Consider the following 16,530-nt stretch of genomic DNA (forward strand, 5'->3'; position numbering starts at 1 on the left):
CCAACTTGTGGGGCTGGAACAAAGCCAGTTCTGAGAATGAAGAATGCCTGGGGTGAGCCATGTGAACAAGCTGTTCCAGCTCTGAAGACACAGAAAGCCACAGTCAACCCAAGCAAACAGGTTGCTAGGCAGAGCGGGTCACATGATATCAACCTGCAGAGTACCTAAATAAACACACCGCAGTAGCTGAGCAGCCCCTTTTTTCCAATACAGAGACAGGGCTCCACCTGATTCAGCTTTCTGTTTTCTAATCCTTGTTTTTATTTATTTATTTTCCAGTCATTTACCTCAAAAATTTCAAAACCTGTGCAAGGCAGGACAGGCCAAAGACCCATCTCCAATGCTACACAACTGCAACAATGACCCAGTGACAGAGTGGCATAGATTAGAAGATACAACCACAACTGCAAACACAATCAACCACCTTATCTTTGATAAAGGAGAAAAACAAGCTCACTGGATGATCGACAGTATCTTTAATAAATGGTGCTGGAAAAGCTCATTTTCCACATCCCGAAAACTAAAATTAGACCCATGCCTATTACCATGTAGTAAATTAAAATATAAATGGATCAAAGATCTGAATATTAAAACAGAAACACTAAATTTATTGGAAAATAAACTTGGCAAAAACCTTGAAGACATAGGGATAGGAAGAAAATTCCTGAACAGGACTCAAAACTCACAAGAAATAATTCCCAGAATCAATAACTGCAGTCACCTCTTATTGAAAAGTTTCTGCATGTCAAAAGAAATCCCCAGCATAGTGAAAAGAAAACCCACAAACTGGGAAAAAATATTAGTGAACTCTCCCTCAGAAAAAGGACTTCTGTCTAAAACATATAAAGAACTAAAACAAATCAAACCCCCAAAATTCAAAAATTGCATCCAAAATGGGCATTTGAGATAAATACACACTTCTCAGATGAAGAAATACAAATGACAAATAAATGCATGAAAAAATGTTCATCATCTTTACTCATTAGAGAAATGAAAATTAAAACCTCACTGAGATTCCATCTCACTCCTGAAAGAATTGCCAGCATCAATAAAACCAGCAATGAATGCTGGCAAGGCTTTGGGGGAAAAGGAACTATCTTGCTCTGTGGGTGGGTGTGTGGACTGGTGCAACCACTGTGGAGGTGAATCTTAAGATTTCTCAAAAAGCTGGGTTTGGAAGTACCATTTGTTCCAGCTATTCCACTTGTAGACGTATTCCCAGAAGAACTGAAAAAATCATACCACAGTGATACAAGTGCAACAACACAGTATTTCACTACAAGACTACCCGATATAACAGTAGATACCATGAGGTCTCTTTCTTTGAAATAGTTGAGTATACCTTCATATACAATATAATCAAACTTAACAAAATAATATAAAACCTAAACCTTGTAAACCCTACAGGACTTCCAAAGAAGATAATAGTCAAACCAGAATGGGCATCATAGTGAATCTTATTGCCTTCAAAGTAGTTGCCTATACCTTCAAAATTGATACTATCATACAGAACGGAACAGAGTCTAATCAGTCAAAAGAAGTTAGTGGGAGAATTACAGGGCTTCAAATAAAGTGAATAGGAAATCAAATAAGGTACTATAATATATCCTGCTATTTTTTTATTTTCCCCTTAGTTAAAAAAATCATAAAAAATAACTAAATAATTTTTTTAATGAATAAGGAAGAGATTGAGATAAAAGAGGACATAACATCATAACAGCACAGGTCAAAGCATGACAGTTTCAGCAACCTAGTGCTTCATCACCAAATAATGTGGTTTAATAGTAGTTATCATAGTGTCTTTTTCCTTGAAATATTTGAATATAACTTCATATACTATAGCTTCAAACATATCAAGTCAGTGTAAAACCATTCAAGTGGATGAAAGCATTGTACGGTTTTTAGGACCAACTAACAGAAAATAAACAATGGTTTCTATACGCAAGTGGTTAGTGTCCTCCCCCACCTGCAAGTTATCCAGTGCAGTCCCTGAGCTTAGGATCACAACTATGTTCAGTTTTTCCCTATGTTTATGTATTTTCTTTTGCATTCACACTTATGCCTGCATATGTGCTTAATTTGGTTTGAATATTAGATTCATATATTTCTGTGTTTGTACAATAAGTCTACATGAAGGCATAAGTGATCATAACATTTATAAGTACATTGTATTTTTTTCATGTTTACGTGTGCTTGCATTCAAATATTGTGTGTTTGCAAGGAAATTTAGCTTTGCCTATCCTATATCTTCCTGGCTCCAGAGAGGAAGACATGTGCCACTTGGTCTCCAGGATGAACTCAGCATGCTGGCTTCCTGGCATGTCCCTAAATGTGCTTGTTATTGGAGGAGATCAGGGCCTCCATGTTGCTAAGGATGGTTATGGTGATTTGCAAGACAGCCCTGGTCTTTGTTATGAATGTGACTTATTGGCACCAGTGTAGAACCCGCATCCCACCAGCACAGCTCCTTCACCCCACTGGAATGGACTTTATGGCTTGCACAACTGACCTTTGAGCCTTCCCGGAACAGATCTGTAAAAGACACTGGCATGAGTCCTTCTTGTGGGCACTGGACCTCCAGTTGTCCTCATGGGTGGCATTGTCATGAAGACAAAAGAGGACATAACAAAGCAGGTCAGAACAGAACAATTTAAGCAAAACAGTATTTCACCACAGGACAACCATATTGTTAACAGTATTAAGATTTATATTAACAGTATTAATATTAACAGTACCTACCATAATGTCTCTTTCCTTGAATTAATTGATCATACCTTCACATACAATAGTATTAAACATAAAAAATAGTATAAAACCATTCAAGTGAATGAAAGAATTACAGGACATTAAAACCAAATAACATAAAACAAACAATGGTTACGATATTGTCTCATTGTGCATAAAAATTGTTTATATTATTATACATAATAAAATCCAATAAGATACAACATGATAGAACCAATGGAAACAGAAGAACAAAAGCATGGTAGGAATTCAAAGCAAGAAGATATTAAATCAACAATGGCTATTATAATGCCTTGTTTTCTTCAAAATATCTGTTCAAACAGTCACAGATAAAAAAATTTTAAAAAACAGAATAAAACCATTCCAATTAATGAATGAAAACATTAAAGCATTATAAGCTTTCAATGCAATGTAATGGTGAATCATGATTACCATAAAATCTTATATATTTTTGCCATTCGTTACACTGGGGAGACTATACTGTATTTATACATGTGAAATTCCTATCCTTTATAAGTATGGTCTCAAGTTGTGTCCATTTTTTAATAAACACCTCAGTGCGATTGTTCTTTATAACTGAGTAGTACTACAATGTATAAAAATACCACAGCTTTTTTTATCCATTCCTCAGTTGAAGGATACTTCAGTTGTTTCAAGATCTGGCTTTTACAAATTGTGCTGAAATAAACATGGGTGCACATATATCACTATGGCATGATGTTTTCAGTTCTTCTGGGAATGTGGCAAGAAGCAGAATAGCTGGATCAAATGGGATATCAAAACCCTGCATTTTGAGAAATCTCCAGACTGATCTTAACAGCATTTGCGCCAATCTACACTCCCACCAACAGTGCAGCAGAGTTTCTTTTTCCCCACAGCCTCTACAGCATTTGTTGTTTGTAGTTTTCTTGATCCTGGCCATTCTTTCTGGAGTGAGACTGAATCACAGTGTTGTTTTAATTTACATTTCTCTAATGAATAATGATGATGATCATTACTTCATGTATTTATTTGTCACTTGTACTTCTTCATCTGAGAACTGTGTGTTCATCTCAGATGCCCAGTTTTGGATTGGGTCTTTGAATTTCGGGGGTCTGTTTTTTTATTTCTTTATATGATTTATACAGCACTCCTTTGTCTGATGCAAAGTTCACTAATATTTTTCCCAGTGTGTGGGTTTTCTTTTCACTATGCATGACATTTCTTTTGACATGCAAAAACTTTTTAATAAGACGTGATCACAGATACTGATTCTGGGAAGTATTTCCCAGGTGGCTTGATTCTTGTTCAAGAATTTTCTACATGCCCTTATGTCTTCAAGATTTTTAAATAATATGTTTTCCAACAGATTTAGTGTTTCTGTTTTAACATTCAGACCTTTGATCCATTTAAATTTTAATTTAATACATAGTGATAGGCATGGGTCTAGTTTTAGTTTTCGGGATATGGAGAGCCAGTTTTTCCAACACCATTTATTAAAGAGACTCTCGTTCTTCCGATGAACATGTTTGGCCTCTTTATCAAAGATAAGGTGATTGAGTGTGTTTTTACTTGTGGTTGTATCTTGTAATCTATTCCATTGATCTTCAGCTCTGTTTTATTCCAGTACCATGTTGATTTTACTATAGTTGGTTTGTAGAATAACTTCAAGTCAGGGATTGTGATGCCTCCTGCCTTGCCTTTGGTGTTTAGAATTGCCTTTGCTATCCTAGGTCGCTTCTGGTTCCAGATGAATTTTAGAAGTGATTTGTTCAAATCAATGAGGTATGTTGATGGTATTTTCATTGAGATTGCAATGACATGTATAACAGTTTTGGGAGAATGAACATTTTCACAATATTTATTCTTCTTATCCGTGAAGAAGAGATGTGTTTCCAATTTCTGAGATCCTCCTCAATTTCTTTTTCAGGATATTCAAACTTTCCTGTATAGAACTTTTACTTCTTTTGTGAGATTAATTCCTAAGTATTGCATGTTTTTGGATGCTAGTGTGAAGGGTGTGGCTTCTCTTATTCCTGTCTCAGTGATTTTGTTCTTAGTGTATAGGAATGTTACTGTATAGGAATACGTTTATACTGTATAGGAATAGGGTATAGGAATACGTTTGAGTATTGAATTTGTATCCAGTTACATTGCTGAATTTATTTATTATATCTAGGAGCCTTTCAATGGAGTTTTGGGCATCTTGTATGTAGAGTATCATGTCACCTGCATATAATGATAATTTAGCTTCCTGTTTTCCTATCTTTACTTTCTCTGTCTTGTCTAATTGCTCTGGCTAGTATTTCCAGTACTATACTTAATAGGATCCGTGATAAGGGACATCCTTGTCTTGTGCCTGATTTTAAGGTAAAGACCTTCAGTTTTTGGTCATTTAATGTGATGCTGACTATTGATTTGTCATAGATGTTCTTTTTCATATTGAGATAAAAACATCTATTTCACTTTTTGTAAGGTTCTTATAATGAATGAATATTGCACCTTATCAAAAGCTTTTTCTGCATCTATAGAAATGATCATGTGATTCTTACTTTAGGTTTATTGATATGGTGCATTATTTTTACTGATTTATGTATGTTGAACCTATCTGCATGCCTGGGATGCATCCCACTTTGTCATGGTGTATAATCTTCTTGATGATGTGCTGCATCCTGTTTGCCAATATTATGTTGAGAATTTTTGCATCTGTGTTCATTAGGTTGATTTGCCTGTAGGTCTCTTTTATAGTTGGCTCTTTCTCAGGTTTTGGACCTAGAGTAATACTTGCTTCCAGGAATGACTTAGGAAGAATTGCTTCACTCTTGATTTCATTGAAGAGTCTGAGGAGTGTTAGTTTTAATTCTTCTTTTTATTTCTCATAGAATTCCAGTGAATCTATCTGCACCTGGGTTCTTCTTTGTATTGTAAGTGCTTTATTACATTTATATTTTATTAATAGAAATTGGGTTATTCTGCAGTTTTACATCTTCTTGACCCTTCGTTGGTACTTCATATTTTTCTAGGAATCTGTCCATTTCTTCTTCTGTGTTATTTAACAAACATAAGAGAGTGGATGTTTTTGAAATAGGTGTTGATCTTCTGTGTTTCCATGGAGTCCGTAGTGATTTCAACTTTTTCATTCCTTATTGCATGAATTTGAGTTTTGCTTCTCTTTTTTAATGCAGTTGGCTAAGGGCTTACCAGTTTTATTTATTCTTTTAAGTAATCACCTCTTTGATTCATTGATTGGATTGTTTTCTTAGTCTACATTGCATTAGTTTCTGCTCTAATTTTTATAGTTTCCTCCCTTCTTTTGGTTTTGGCCTTGACTTGCTCTTCTTTTTCTAGATGTTTGAGGTGTAGCATCAGGTTTTTTATTTGTTTTCATTTGGTTTACCTGGTGTGGGGACTCAGTGAAATAAATTTTCCTCTGAGGTCTGCTTTCTTTGTATCCAACAGGTTCTGCTGAGTTTTATTTGTATTTTTGTTTCCTTGTAGGTATTGTTTAATTTCTTCTTTAATTTCATCTGTGACCCACTGATTGCTCAATAGTGTATTATTCAATTTCCATGTGTTTACTGAGCTTTTGCAGTTTCTTTTATCATTTATTTCTAGTTTCATGTCTCTACGATCTGATAACATCCATGGCTTAATTTCAACTCTTTTATATTTACTTAAATTATGTTCTGTGGGCTAGTATGTGGTCTATTTTAGAGAATATCTCCTGTACTGCTAAGAAGAACGTATATTCTGATGTTTTTGGATGGAACACTCTGTATATGTCTATCAGGACCATTTGTTCACAGCTATGATTCATTTCTGTTATTTCTTTGCTGGTTTTCTGTCTGGTTGATTTGTCTCTTGGTGTCAATGGTGTGTTAAGATATCCTGTTATAACTGAGTTATTGCATATTTGATGTTTCATTTGTGTTAATACTTGCCTTGTACAGATGGGTACTCTGTAGTTTGGTACCTATATATTTAAGATTGTTATATCTTCCTCTCTAAGTTTTCTCCTAACTAGTATTGTAGTGACCTTTTTTATGTCTTTGGATCATTCTTGGTTTGAAGTTCACATTGTCTGCAAAGAGAATAGCTACCCCCATCTCCAGTTGTATGAAGTATTGTTTTCATCTCCAGTTGTATGAAGTATTGTTTTCCATCTTTGACTTTCAGTCTGTGAGTTTCCTTTTGGGTTAGATCTGTTTCTTGTAGACCACATATGGTTGGATGTCGCTCCTTGATTCATTCTGCCAGTCTGTTTCTTTAATTAATGAATTGAGACCACTTACATTAATATCTATAACTGTTATATATTGGCTTATTGTTGACATGATATCTTTCTACTGTTGCATTTTTATCTTTCCATTCTGTTTGTCTTCCTTGCTCAGTGGTTTTTTTTTTCCATATGCATCTAGACTGTCTTAATATTCTTTGCAGGGTTGGTTTGATGATCATGAAGTTCTTAAGCTGTTCTTTGTCATGGAAATATCTTATATCTCCACCCATTTTGAAGAACAGTTTTTTTAGGGTACATCAGTCTAGGTCGAAAATCATTTTCCCTTAGAATCTGAAGTGCTTCCCTCCATGCTCATCTTGACTTCATTGTTTGTGTTGAAGTCTGCAGTGCTTCTGCTAGGCTTTCCTTTATTGGCTGTCCGTCTTTTGTTTCTAACAGCTTTAAATATTCTATTCTTATTTTGGATTTCTGGGATGGTGATTATTATATATCTAGGTGTATTTTTATTTTGTTTATGGCCATGTGGTATTCTATATGCTTCACTAATCCTAGTATCAGTTTCCATTCTCACATTTGAGAAATTTTCAGCTATTAGTTCTGTAAATAGCCTCTAGATATCACTTGTGTTGTCTCCTTCTTTTTCACTTATCCCTATCACCCTTATGTTGTTTTTCTTTGCATCATCTTGCAACAGTTGAATTATTTCCTGATTCCTTATTATTTTTAAAATATCTTTCCTTTTCTGTACACTAGTTACAATCTTGTCTTAGAGGTCTAAAATTCTACCTTCACTTTCTGTGAGACAGTTTTGATGACTTTCAATGAAATTTTTGATTTCCTATATAACTTTTTAATCTGTTTCATGTATTCTATTTGTTCCTTATACTGTTCATCCTTGGATTCTATCTTTTTGTTTTATTCCTCTAATTTTCTAACTGTCTTTTAAAGAGGTATTTAGCATCTCTTTCATTATTTTATCATTTTTCTTTTACCTGGGGTATTCTTTCTCCTTTGAATTCCTGTAAATCTTCTTTGAGTTGCTTCTTTATTTCAGTTGCTATTATTTCAGGTATTTCAGATGTATGGCATACATTTTCTTCTGTGTCCATGTATCCTAGGCTTTCTTGGAATGGGCTAGAGGTTTGAGTTTGCATTTTGGCCTTTCATCTTGTCATTTTCCTGTATTTCTGTGTTTCAAGTGACATTCCACGCTTTCCCTGGGTGTGTTGGATACCCTTGGCTTCAGGGACCAAACTGAGGTGGCTGAGCCTGGTCCATTCTGGCCCACAGCACCTTTTGTCCAACCTCTGATGTTTCAGGAAGCTAGGCATGTGGTACCTAACCAATGTGGGTGATGGTCCAAATCTCTCCCTGGGCAAGCACAAATGCACTGGAATCCACCTCAGCTTCTCTCCACTCCCCTGATTAATAAAGGTCACTGGGTGTGGTCTAATTGTGCCCCAAAACCTCCCAAGCCTCTTGTGGTCTAGTGTGGCTGGAATCTGGTTGAGTACTTAATCATAGGGAGTGAGGCCCTTAAACTCTCCCTGGGCCCATACTGGTGTGCTTGAATTCACCTCAGGCAGCCCTGGTTCCCCACATTCAAAGAAGGTCACCAGGCTGGCCCAGCAGGCTGAGAAACCCACAGAGCCCAGTCTAGTGTGACTGGAAGGTGGGCACATCCTTAATCACTGGGAGTGACGATCTTAAACTTTGTGGGTCCCGAGCTAGTGTGCAGGAGCTCACCTCTGGTAGCCCAGTTCCCCAGATAGAAAAAAGGTCACTGGGCATGGCCAGGCAGGCCCAAAATCTGCAGAGCCTAGTCTAGTGTGGCTGGAAGCAGGGCAGGTCTTTAACCACTTGTAGTGATGATCTTAAACTCTCCCTGGGCCAGAGCTGGTGTGCAGGAACTGTAAGCTCTGAGTTTTCATCTGGACTCATATGAGATATTGTTGTGGGATTTAGGCCTTGACTAAATATTCTATGTTTTTGGTGTTGCAGATAGATTTCCTGCATTTTCTTGTGTTAACTCCTGGTGACCATTATAAAAATATTATTATAAAATCCATGCCCTGATTCTAATTGCTCTCTGTACAACCCCTAATTATAAAAATAGAGTTTTGAATTTCCATGGGATCTGTGGGAATTTCCCACCTTTTTGTACTTATTGTGTGAATTTGAGCTTTTTATTTCTTTTTCTTTATAAGATTAGGTAGAGAGTTGTCAATTTTGTTTTTTGTCTCAAAAAACAGCTTTTTTTATTCATTCATTTTTTGTATTTGTTTAGTTTCCATTGCATTGATTTCTGCCCTAATCTTTACAGTCTCCTTTCTTCTTTAAGCTTTGTGCCTAGTTTACTCTTATTTTTCTAGAAGCTTGAGATGAAGCATTAGACTGTTTATTTGTGCTCATTCTGTTTTCTTGATATGACCATTACTGCTGTATATTTCCCACTTAAAACTGCTTTCATTGCGTCCCACAGATTGCAGTGTTATTTCTGCATTTTCCTTGAATTGTAGGTATTGCTTTATTCTTCTTTAATTTCATCGGTAGCCCAGAGGTTGTTATTTAATTTTCATGTATTGATGCAGATTTTGAAATTTATTTTGCCTATAATTGCCAATTTCAGTGTGCTATAGTCAGATATTATGCATGGGAGGATTTCAAAAACTCTGAATTTACTTGAGAATATTTTATGCAATAATTTATGGTTTATTTTGGAGAATGTCGCATGTGAAGCAGAGAAGAATGTGTATTCTGATGTGGTTAGTTGGAATACTCTGTAAACATCTACTAAGTCTAGTTGCTCACAGGTATCATTCATTTCTATTATTTCTTTACTGACTTTTTTTAGGTGATCTATCTCTTTGTGAAAGTAGGGTGTTAAGTTCTCCTATTATAATTGTGTTCTTGTGAATTTGATTTTTCATATCCATTAGTATTGGTATTATATAGTTGGGTGCTACTGTGTTTGGTGCTTATATATGTATAATTGTTATTTCTGCCTCTTGAATTTTTCCACTAATGAGTATGTAGGATGTTCTTTATCTCTTTTAATCACTTTAGGCTTGAAGTTCACATTGTCTGCAAACTGAATATTACTTTTGCTTTTTTCTGGGTTCCTGTTGCATGTAATGTTTTCCATCCTTTGACTTTTAATTTAGGGAATTTCCCTTTGGGTCAGATGTGTTTTTTGTATACAACATGTTGCCAGATCATGTTTCTTGATCCATTCTGTCAACCTGTTTCTTTTGATAGGTGAATTGAGACCATTTACACTTAAGGATATATCTGACAGGTACTAGCTTGTCTTTGCCTTGTTATGTTCCAGTTGTTTGCTTTCTTCTTTTCCTCATTGTTTGTTTGTCCTACCTGGTGGTTTCTTTCTATTGTTTTTCTGGAGATTGTCATCATTTTTATCTCTATCTAGTATGGCTTTCAATACTTTTTCTAGGATTGATTTGGTTGACATGAGTTTATTCAGTTTTTCTTTGTCATGGAAGTATCTTGTTTCTGCATTAAATTTGAATCAAAGTTTTTCTGGGTACATCAGTCTGGATTGAAAGTTGTTTTCTTTCAGGGCTTCAAATACCTCAATCCAAGCTCATCTTAACTTGAGGTTTTGAGCTGAAATGTCTGCCATGATTCTAATGGTCTTTCCTTGATATGTGAGTTGTATCTTTTTATAACAGCTTTCATCTGCTTTTATGGTGCATGTCTTGGATCTTAATCATTATATGTCTGGGTGTAGATTTATGTTGGTTGTGATTGTTTGGCATTCTATATGCCTCACTTATCTGCATATCAGATTTTTCCCCATGTGAACAATTTTCTGCTATTACTTCTGTTAATAGTTTACATATGTCATTTGCATTGTCTTCTTCACCTCTGCTGATGACTATTAATTTTATACTGTTTCTCATGGCATCATCTCAAAGCCTGCTGCATTGTTATTTTGTGCTGCTTTGTTATTTTTAAAAATTCTAAACTTTCATGGTCGTAAAGTGTGATCCTGTCCTCAAATTTTGAAATTCTATCCTCAGCTTCATTTAAATGGCTTTTCCAGCTTTCAATAGAAATTTTTGCTTCTTGGATGCCTGTTTGAGTTCATGTAATGAATTCTGCTTGTTTTCTATTGTGTTCACTCAAGGTTTCCATCAGGTTCCAGTGCTCTTATATATCTTCATCTATTTCTTCTCTAGTTGCACTGAGCAACTCCTTTACTGCAGTTATTATTTCTGTCTTTATATGAGATATTACTTCTAATTTGTTTTCCTCTGTAGCCTCATGGAGTTGTATTTTATTTCTCTTGCTATCTTTTCAGAGACTTGTGTTGTGTTATTTTTGAAGTCTCCTATTTCAGTGTCTCCTACTATTGCTCTTGATGGGTTAGATGTTTGAGATTGCATTTTGCTTCTTCATTTTTCCATTTTATCTTTTCAGGTTAGCATTTAGTTCTTCAACCTCATTAAAGTCAACTGTTGGTAGTGTGTATCTTGGGGTCCTACTGTGAGGCTGATGTTTGTCCAACTGCTGGTTTCCACAATGAGGAGGTGAGCCATTCATTTGAATTCCCCCTGAAGGGCCTGTTGAGTCAGTCCCATATTCTTCCTAGGCTGACAAGCTTAGGAGTATTGATGGAAATCAACTCTTAACTCCTGATGCTATTATGTCTTAAGGTGGTTCAGAGTCACTAGATCTCCCTGTTTGTTTGGTTTTTTTTTTCTTATCTTGGGCCCTACTGTTTCTCTGGGTGTCTCATAGGCCCTTTTAATTTCTCCACATGTGGGGAGGCCTTATTGGCACTCTCTTCAACATATCTGATATTCTCTGTATGGAGGAATGACTCCCCTACCCACTTGCCATGCTCACCTTTGGCCTATTTTTGGAGGAGGATTCACTATTGCTCCTGTTTACTCACTGAAGGTGGTGAACTCTTTTCTTATTTTAAGGGGCAAACTCACCTCATGGATGGAAGCCCGCTGAGATCTTTTGTTTGTATGAGGGGTTACTGAGTCTCCCCTCTATACTGCATGGTTAATCCACCACAGCACAGAGTTCTGTGGGAGACTTGGCAGCCAAAGATCAACAGCAATACTAGATCCAGGAGTTGGGGGAGTACCCCATGGCAGTGGTGGGACTGCAGTGATGCATATCATGGGCTGGAATTCCTGGGTTCTGAGGTGGGTGGCCAAGTCTGCAGGGATATGAGAGGGGCCTGATTTTGCCCCAGCCCCACACACACTTTTGGCTGAAGTTCCTGGGTCTTCTAAGGTGGTCTTCCGGGATGGCAAGGGTCATGGGAGGAGCCGAGTCTGGTGCACACTGCTGTTGGAGTTCATAGGTCTTGTGAGGTAGTCTGCAGGGAAGACAGAGACCATGGGAAGTGCCTGGGTCTACCTCATCCCTGAATGTGACACTGGCTGTAGTTTCCCATTAATTTCAAAATATATTGTTTTAATAAAATAGGTCTAGTGTCTGAGGCAATTCTGCACCATTTTCCTGTCTTATATTTGCTACAGATTGGGATTTATTATGATACATAAAGGAGTATTACTTCTTTCATGAATAGTCTTGCACTTGTAATTGTTAAGAACTGTTACATTTTTTCATCTGAAATTTGTCTACCTGTTTGGTCCATTGATTCTACTATTAATCTTATTATTTGTGCTTAATTTTAATTATGGTCTTTTTGTTTTCCAAAACTGGTTTTCAACATTGTTGCCAGTTTTAGTACTTTGATTTATAGATTGATATTCCTGAATCCCCTAAAACATATAAGAATTTCTCTCACATTAGCATTTTAGCATACTTGAAATTGCCCATTATCTGTTATACAAAATACTCTTTAGGATGGCAAAGTGTTCAATCCATATTTTAACTCAGGCTCAAAATTGTTAGTGTGTTGTAATTTTTCTTTGCATAGTTGTCTAAATGTTTCCATGTACTCTGGTTCAATAATCCTTTGTGAATGAGAATCATGTATCTGTATATGTAGTTTTTACTTTATACACATTTTACATATAAATCAGTAGGGAAAGGATACAATGCTGTCTGACTGTACTAATGTTGGAGTAAAGGATAGTGCTTGATAGCCAGGGAGGAAATTTCAGCAAACTGTTCCAGTCCATTGGGATGCAAGGAGGAGCAAGGCAAGGAAACTAGAAGGCCAGAACACTGCCTGTCAGATATCCCAGGCCTTCCAATGGGACAGGAAGCAAGTCAGTTTCTTCTACTGTTAGCAATACATGAAAGCTGTGCACCACTTTCAGTTACTGAAATAATATTCCCATTCAGGCTGAGATTGTCCTGTAGTGAAATGCAAACTCTGTTATACAATGTTGGGTGAAATCCACCTTTGCCCAGTTACCATCTATTGAGACCCATATATTTCTTAGGAGAACCTATATTCTTGTCCTAAGATGTTTTTTTTTTGAAAACAAGAATGCATATATATGCCTACTGCGAGAAGACTATCAGTTAACCACACCAAATAAGATAATAAAACTTATTTTAAAGTAATGTAATGTCTGAAAAAGTCATCATAAACACTAAGCATCAGGTGCACTTCAAGAAAAGAAAGAGGCTAAGACAGGTGGCCAGACACACTTTTCCCCACTCTCCACCATGCAAGGTACCAGACTTGGGACCAGAGACAGCAATGAAACAGGAAAGAATTTGAGGCAAAGAACTCCAATTGCAGGTACCCACAGATTATACCAGTGCAGAGCACAAAACAGGAGAGTTTCTTTAGCTTTTAGAACAACCATTCAAGTAGCCACTTCCAGAAAATTGGGCAAACACATAAAGGTCTCAATATAGTAAAATCAAATTTCGCTTTTTATTAGTAAATTGATGAAGTCAAACAACAGCTTAATCAGCCACCTATGTTCAACAAATGATGCAGAAAATCTTTCAAACACCTTTTCCCAGCTCTTAGAATCCAAGGATCATGTTTATGATCAGAGATCCAGTCATATCTTAGGGTCAACACACTCTGAGATTCTGTTCCCTAGAAAAACAAGGATAAGAGAACACTGTAAATGTGCCGAGTGTCAGTGTCAGCAAGGCCAGGCCTTACTATTCTGGATGGCCAGGAATCCCTGTTGCTTGAAGTGCACTGGTGCAGTAGTGAGGGATCAAGACAATGTATTTGCACTGCTCTGAGTTGAGGCTGAGGAGGTGCTTTCTGGAGGTAAATGCTCAACTGTTGAGCCACTACACTAGCCACAGAATACTACAACAGAAACAGAATAATTAATTTCACTTTATAGTATGGTCTCAGTATGCATCCATTTACCTAGGAATGGCTCAAGCTTACCCTTTTTATGGCTTGATAGTAATCAATTTTAAATTAAAAACAACATATCTTCTGTGTCCATTTGTCAGTTGTTGAGCATTTATGGTGTTTCTAAGATTTAGCTATTTGAGAACTGCTAGTGGAAACATGAGTGTGCATATATCCCTATGATGTGATGTATTAAATTGTTTTCTGAACACACCAAGTATAATAACTAGAAGAAATGGAAGTCTAGATTTTTTTAGAAATTTCACAAAAGTTTAGAGAACTTTTCTAAAATCTCAGTTTCTCCTATACTTTCTTGCTCTTTACAGCTTTCATACTACCAGTGCTGACTGCCACATGCTGCTGTTTAGGCCATCCTCTCCTGTCTTCCCTCATTGATCCTATAGTCTAGGATGCCTCTAATCCTACTTGTTTTACTCCTTCCACTCTGGTGTTAATTGGAATCACATTTCCCCTGTGTTCTCCAACACCCAGTAGCCCCTAAATATCATAAAGGCATCTCAAACTTGTAATCTATCACTTGTTAATCAATGGATTTCTTAAGGTCACCCACTCACCTTACAACACCCCTATTCTACATGTACTCAAATCCAATGATTTTTACCACATTGTGCAGGATGTCAGAGACATTAACAATGTTGTGATACCAATTCATCTGATGATGTCAAACCCCTGTACTATATTGTCTCATTCCTCAACCTTTCATTTTTCTGTATTAGACTTTAAAGATGCATTTTCATTATTCTCTTACAACCTGATTGCCAAGATTTCTTTGCCTTTTGTATGGACAGATCCAGTCACTGCAGTCTACACAGCTCACATAGATGGTTCTACCTAAAGTCTTCAGGAATAGTCTGGCTTTCTTTAGCCAAGCCCTTTCTACTCACCTTGCAATCTCAAACTTAATATTCTTCTCCAATATATAGATGATTTTTCTCTATTCTCAATCTTGGGCTCTAGTGATACAACATAGCCCTCTTCACCCTCAGCCTATAACTTATCTCATCAAACATAAGGGTTCACTGGTCTTAATCCTACCATGATCACCTAAAGAAAACCTGTACCTTGAGCACTTTTACTTTTGATGTTCCACTGAATTCTTTAGCTTGTGTCAAGAATTACCATGTGATTTTTTAGTCCATCATTCTACCTGTGCCCTTAAAATGCCAACTACCTGAATTGTTACGATGCATCATACTTCCACTGTTCTCCTGGGGCTGTGAATCTTTGGGCTCAGCAAGAGGTGACTTTTGAACTAATCATGGTGGACTCATTTATATAGTCATTACTCATCACAAATGTTGTTGGTCCCAAAAGTTACATTTTGCCATTCAACATCTGCAGACATTTCCTCTGCTTCCAGAAAGCCAAACATGGGGTTTCCAACTGCATCAGGTACCAACATCGTATAATGCAAGAGGTTTGAAACTCTCCACAAGAGGGTAATATGAAACCTGTGATGCCTCCTTCTTGGTTTACTGCCTTCATCTTTATCTTCTCATGCCCCTGTCTCACTATCTATTCCTCATATCTTTAACAATATTTATCAATTTTTAAAGACTGTTCTTCAGATACCCAACACTACAGACCTCTCTGATTGCTGGCTCTGCCTACCTCTTCAACAAGACCTCTACATTGCTTATCCTGTCACTCAAGGCATCTCCACACTACAAAGAAACTCACATGCCAAAATCATTGGCCTTCTAAATCTTGCTCAAATGCATTTCTGGTATTCACCACCTTAACCCTCATGGAACAATCCCTAAGGTGGAAAATTTAGACTTTTGCACATCTTTCCACTCTATGGCATACACCTCAACTGTTGTATGTCCACTGCATGGACAATTTTTTATCTCTGGATGTGGAGTATATACGTGTTTCCCATGCAAATGGCAGGGCTCCTATACTTTAGCAGTAGTGGCACCATGAGTCATACTTCATACTAAAGCCCAAATCATAAACAGGTTACAAATCTCACTATCACCCTCACATAATCAAATATCCCACAGAGACATTCTTGTTTCTGTAAGTCTAACAGGATTAGTTAGGTTTCTTCTCAGCTATTGGTATGAAGGTTGGAGGTATCGGAATGGGCACTGACTTATACGCCCAGTTATCTTAGGAATTAAAAACATCCATTTATGGCACCTCAAAAACTGTAGACTCCCTTCAGGACCAAATCAACTCACTGGCTTCAGTGGTTCTCCAAAATGTCCAAGTTCTTGATGTCCTGGTGGCTGAAAGGGGAAGCACCTGTGAA

At 36.8% G+C, this 16,530-nt stretch overlaps 1 protein-coding gene across 1 annotated transcript in view; it reads right to left on the reverse strand.

The window, feature by feature from the left end:
• LOC100733405 (vomeronasal type-2 receptor 116-like) overlaps nucleotides 1-15,675 on the reverse strand; it is a 36,824-nt gene extending 21,149 nt beyond the window's left edge. Inside the window, exon 1 of the mRNA XM_063229121.1 lies at nucleotides 15,560-15,675. Within this exon, the coding sequence (XP_063085191.1) occupies nucleotides 15,560-15,675 (116 nt within the window). The remainder of the gene's footprint in view (nucleotides 1-15,559) is intronic.
• Nucleotides 15,676-16,530: the final 855 nt, after the last annotated feature.

This window comes from Cavia porcellus, unplaced genomic scaffold (genome assembly GCF_034190915.1).
Source record: "Cavia porcellus strain 051 isolate PalLab524CR breed Dunkin Hartley unplaced genomic scaffold, mCavPor4.1 scaffold_17, whole genome shotgun sequence".
Taxonomy (NCBI): domain Eukaryota; kingdom Metazoa; phylum Chordata; class Mammalia; order Rodentia; family Caviidae; genus Cavia; species Cavia porcellus.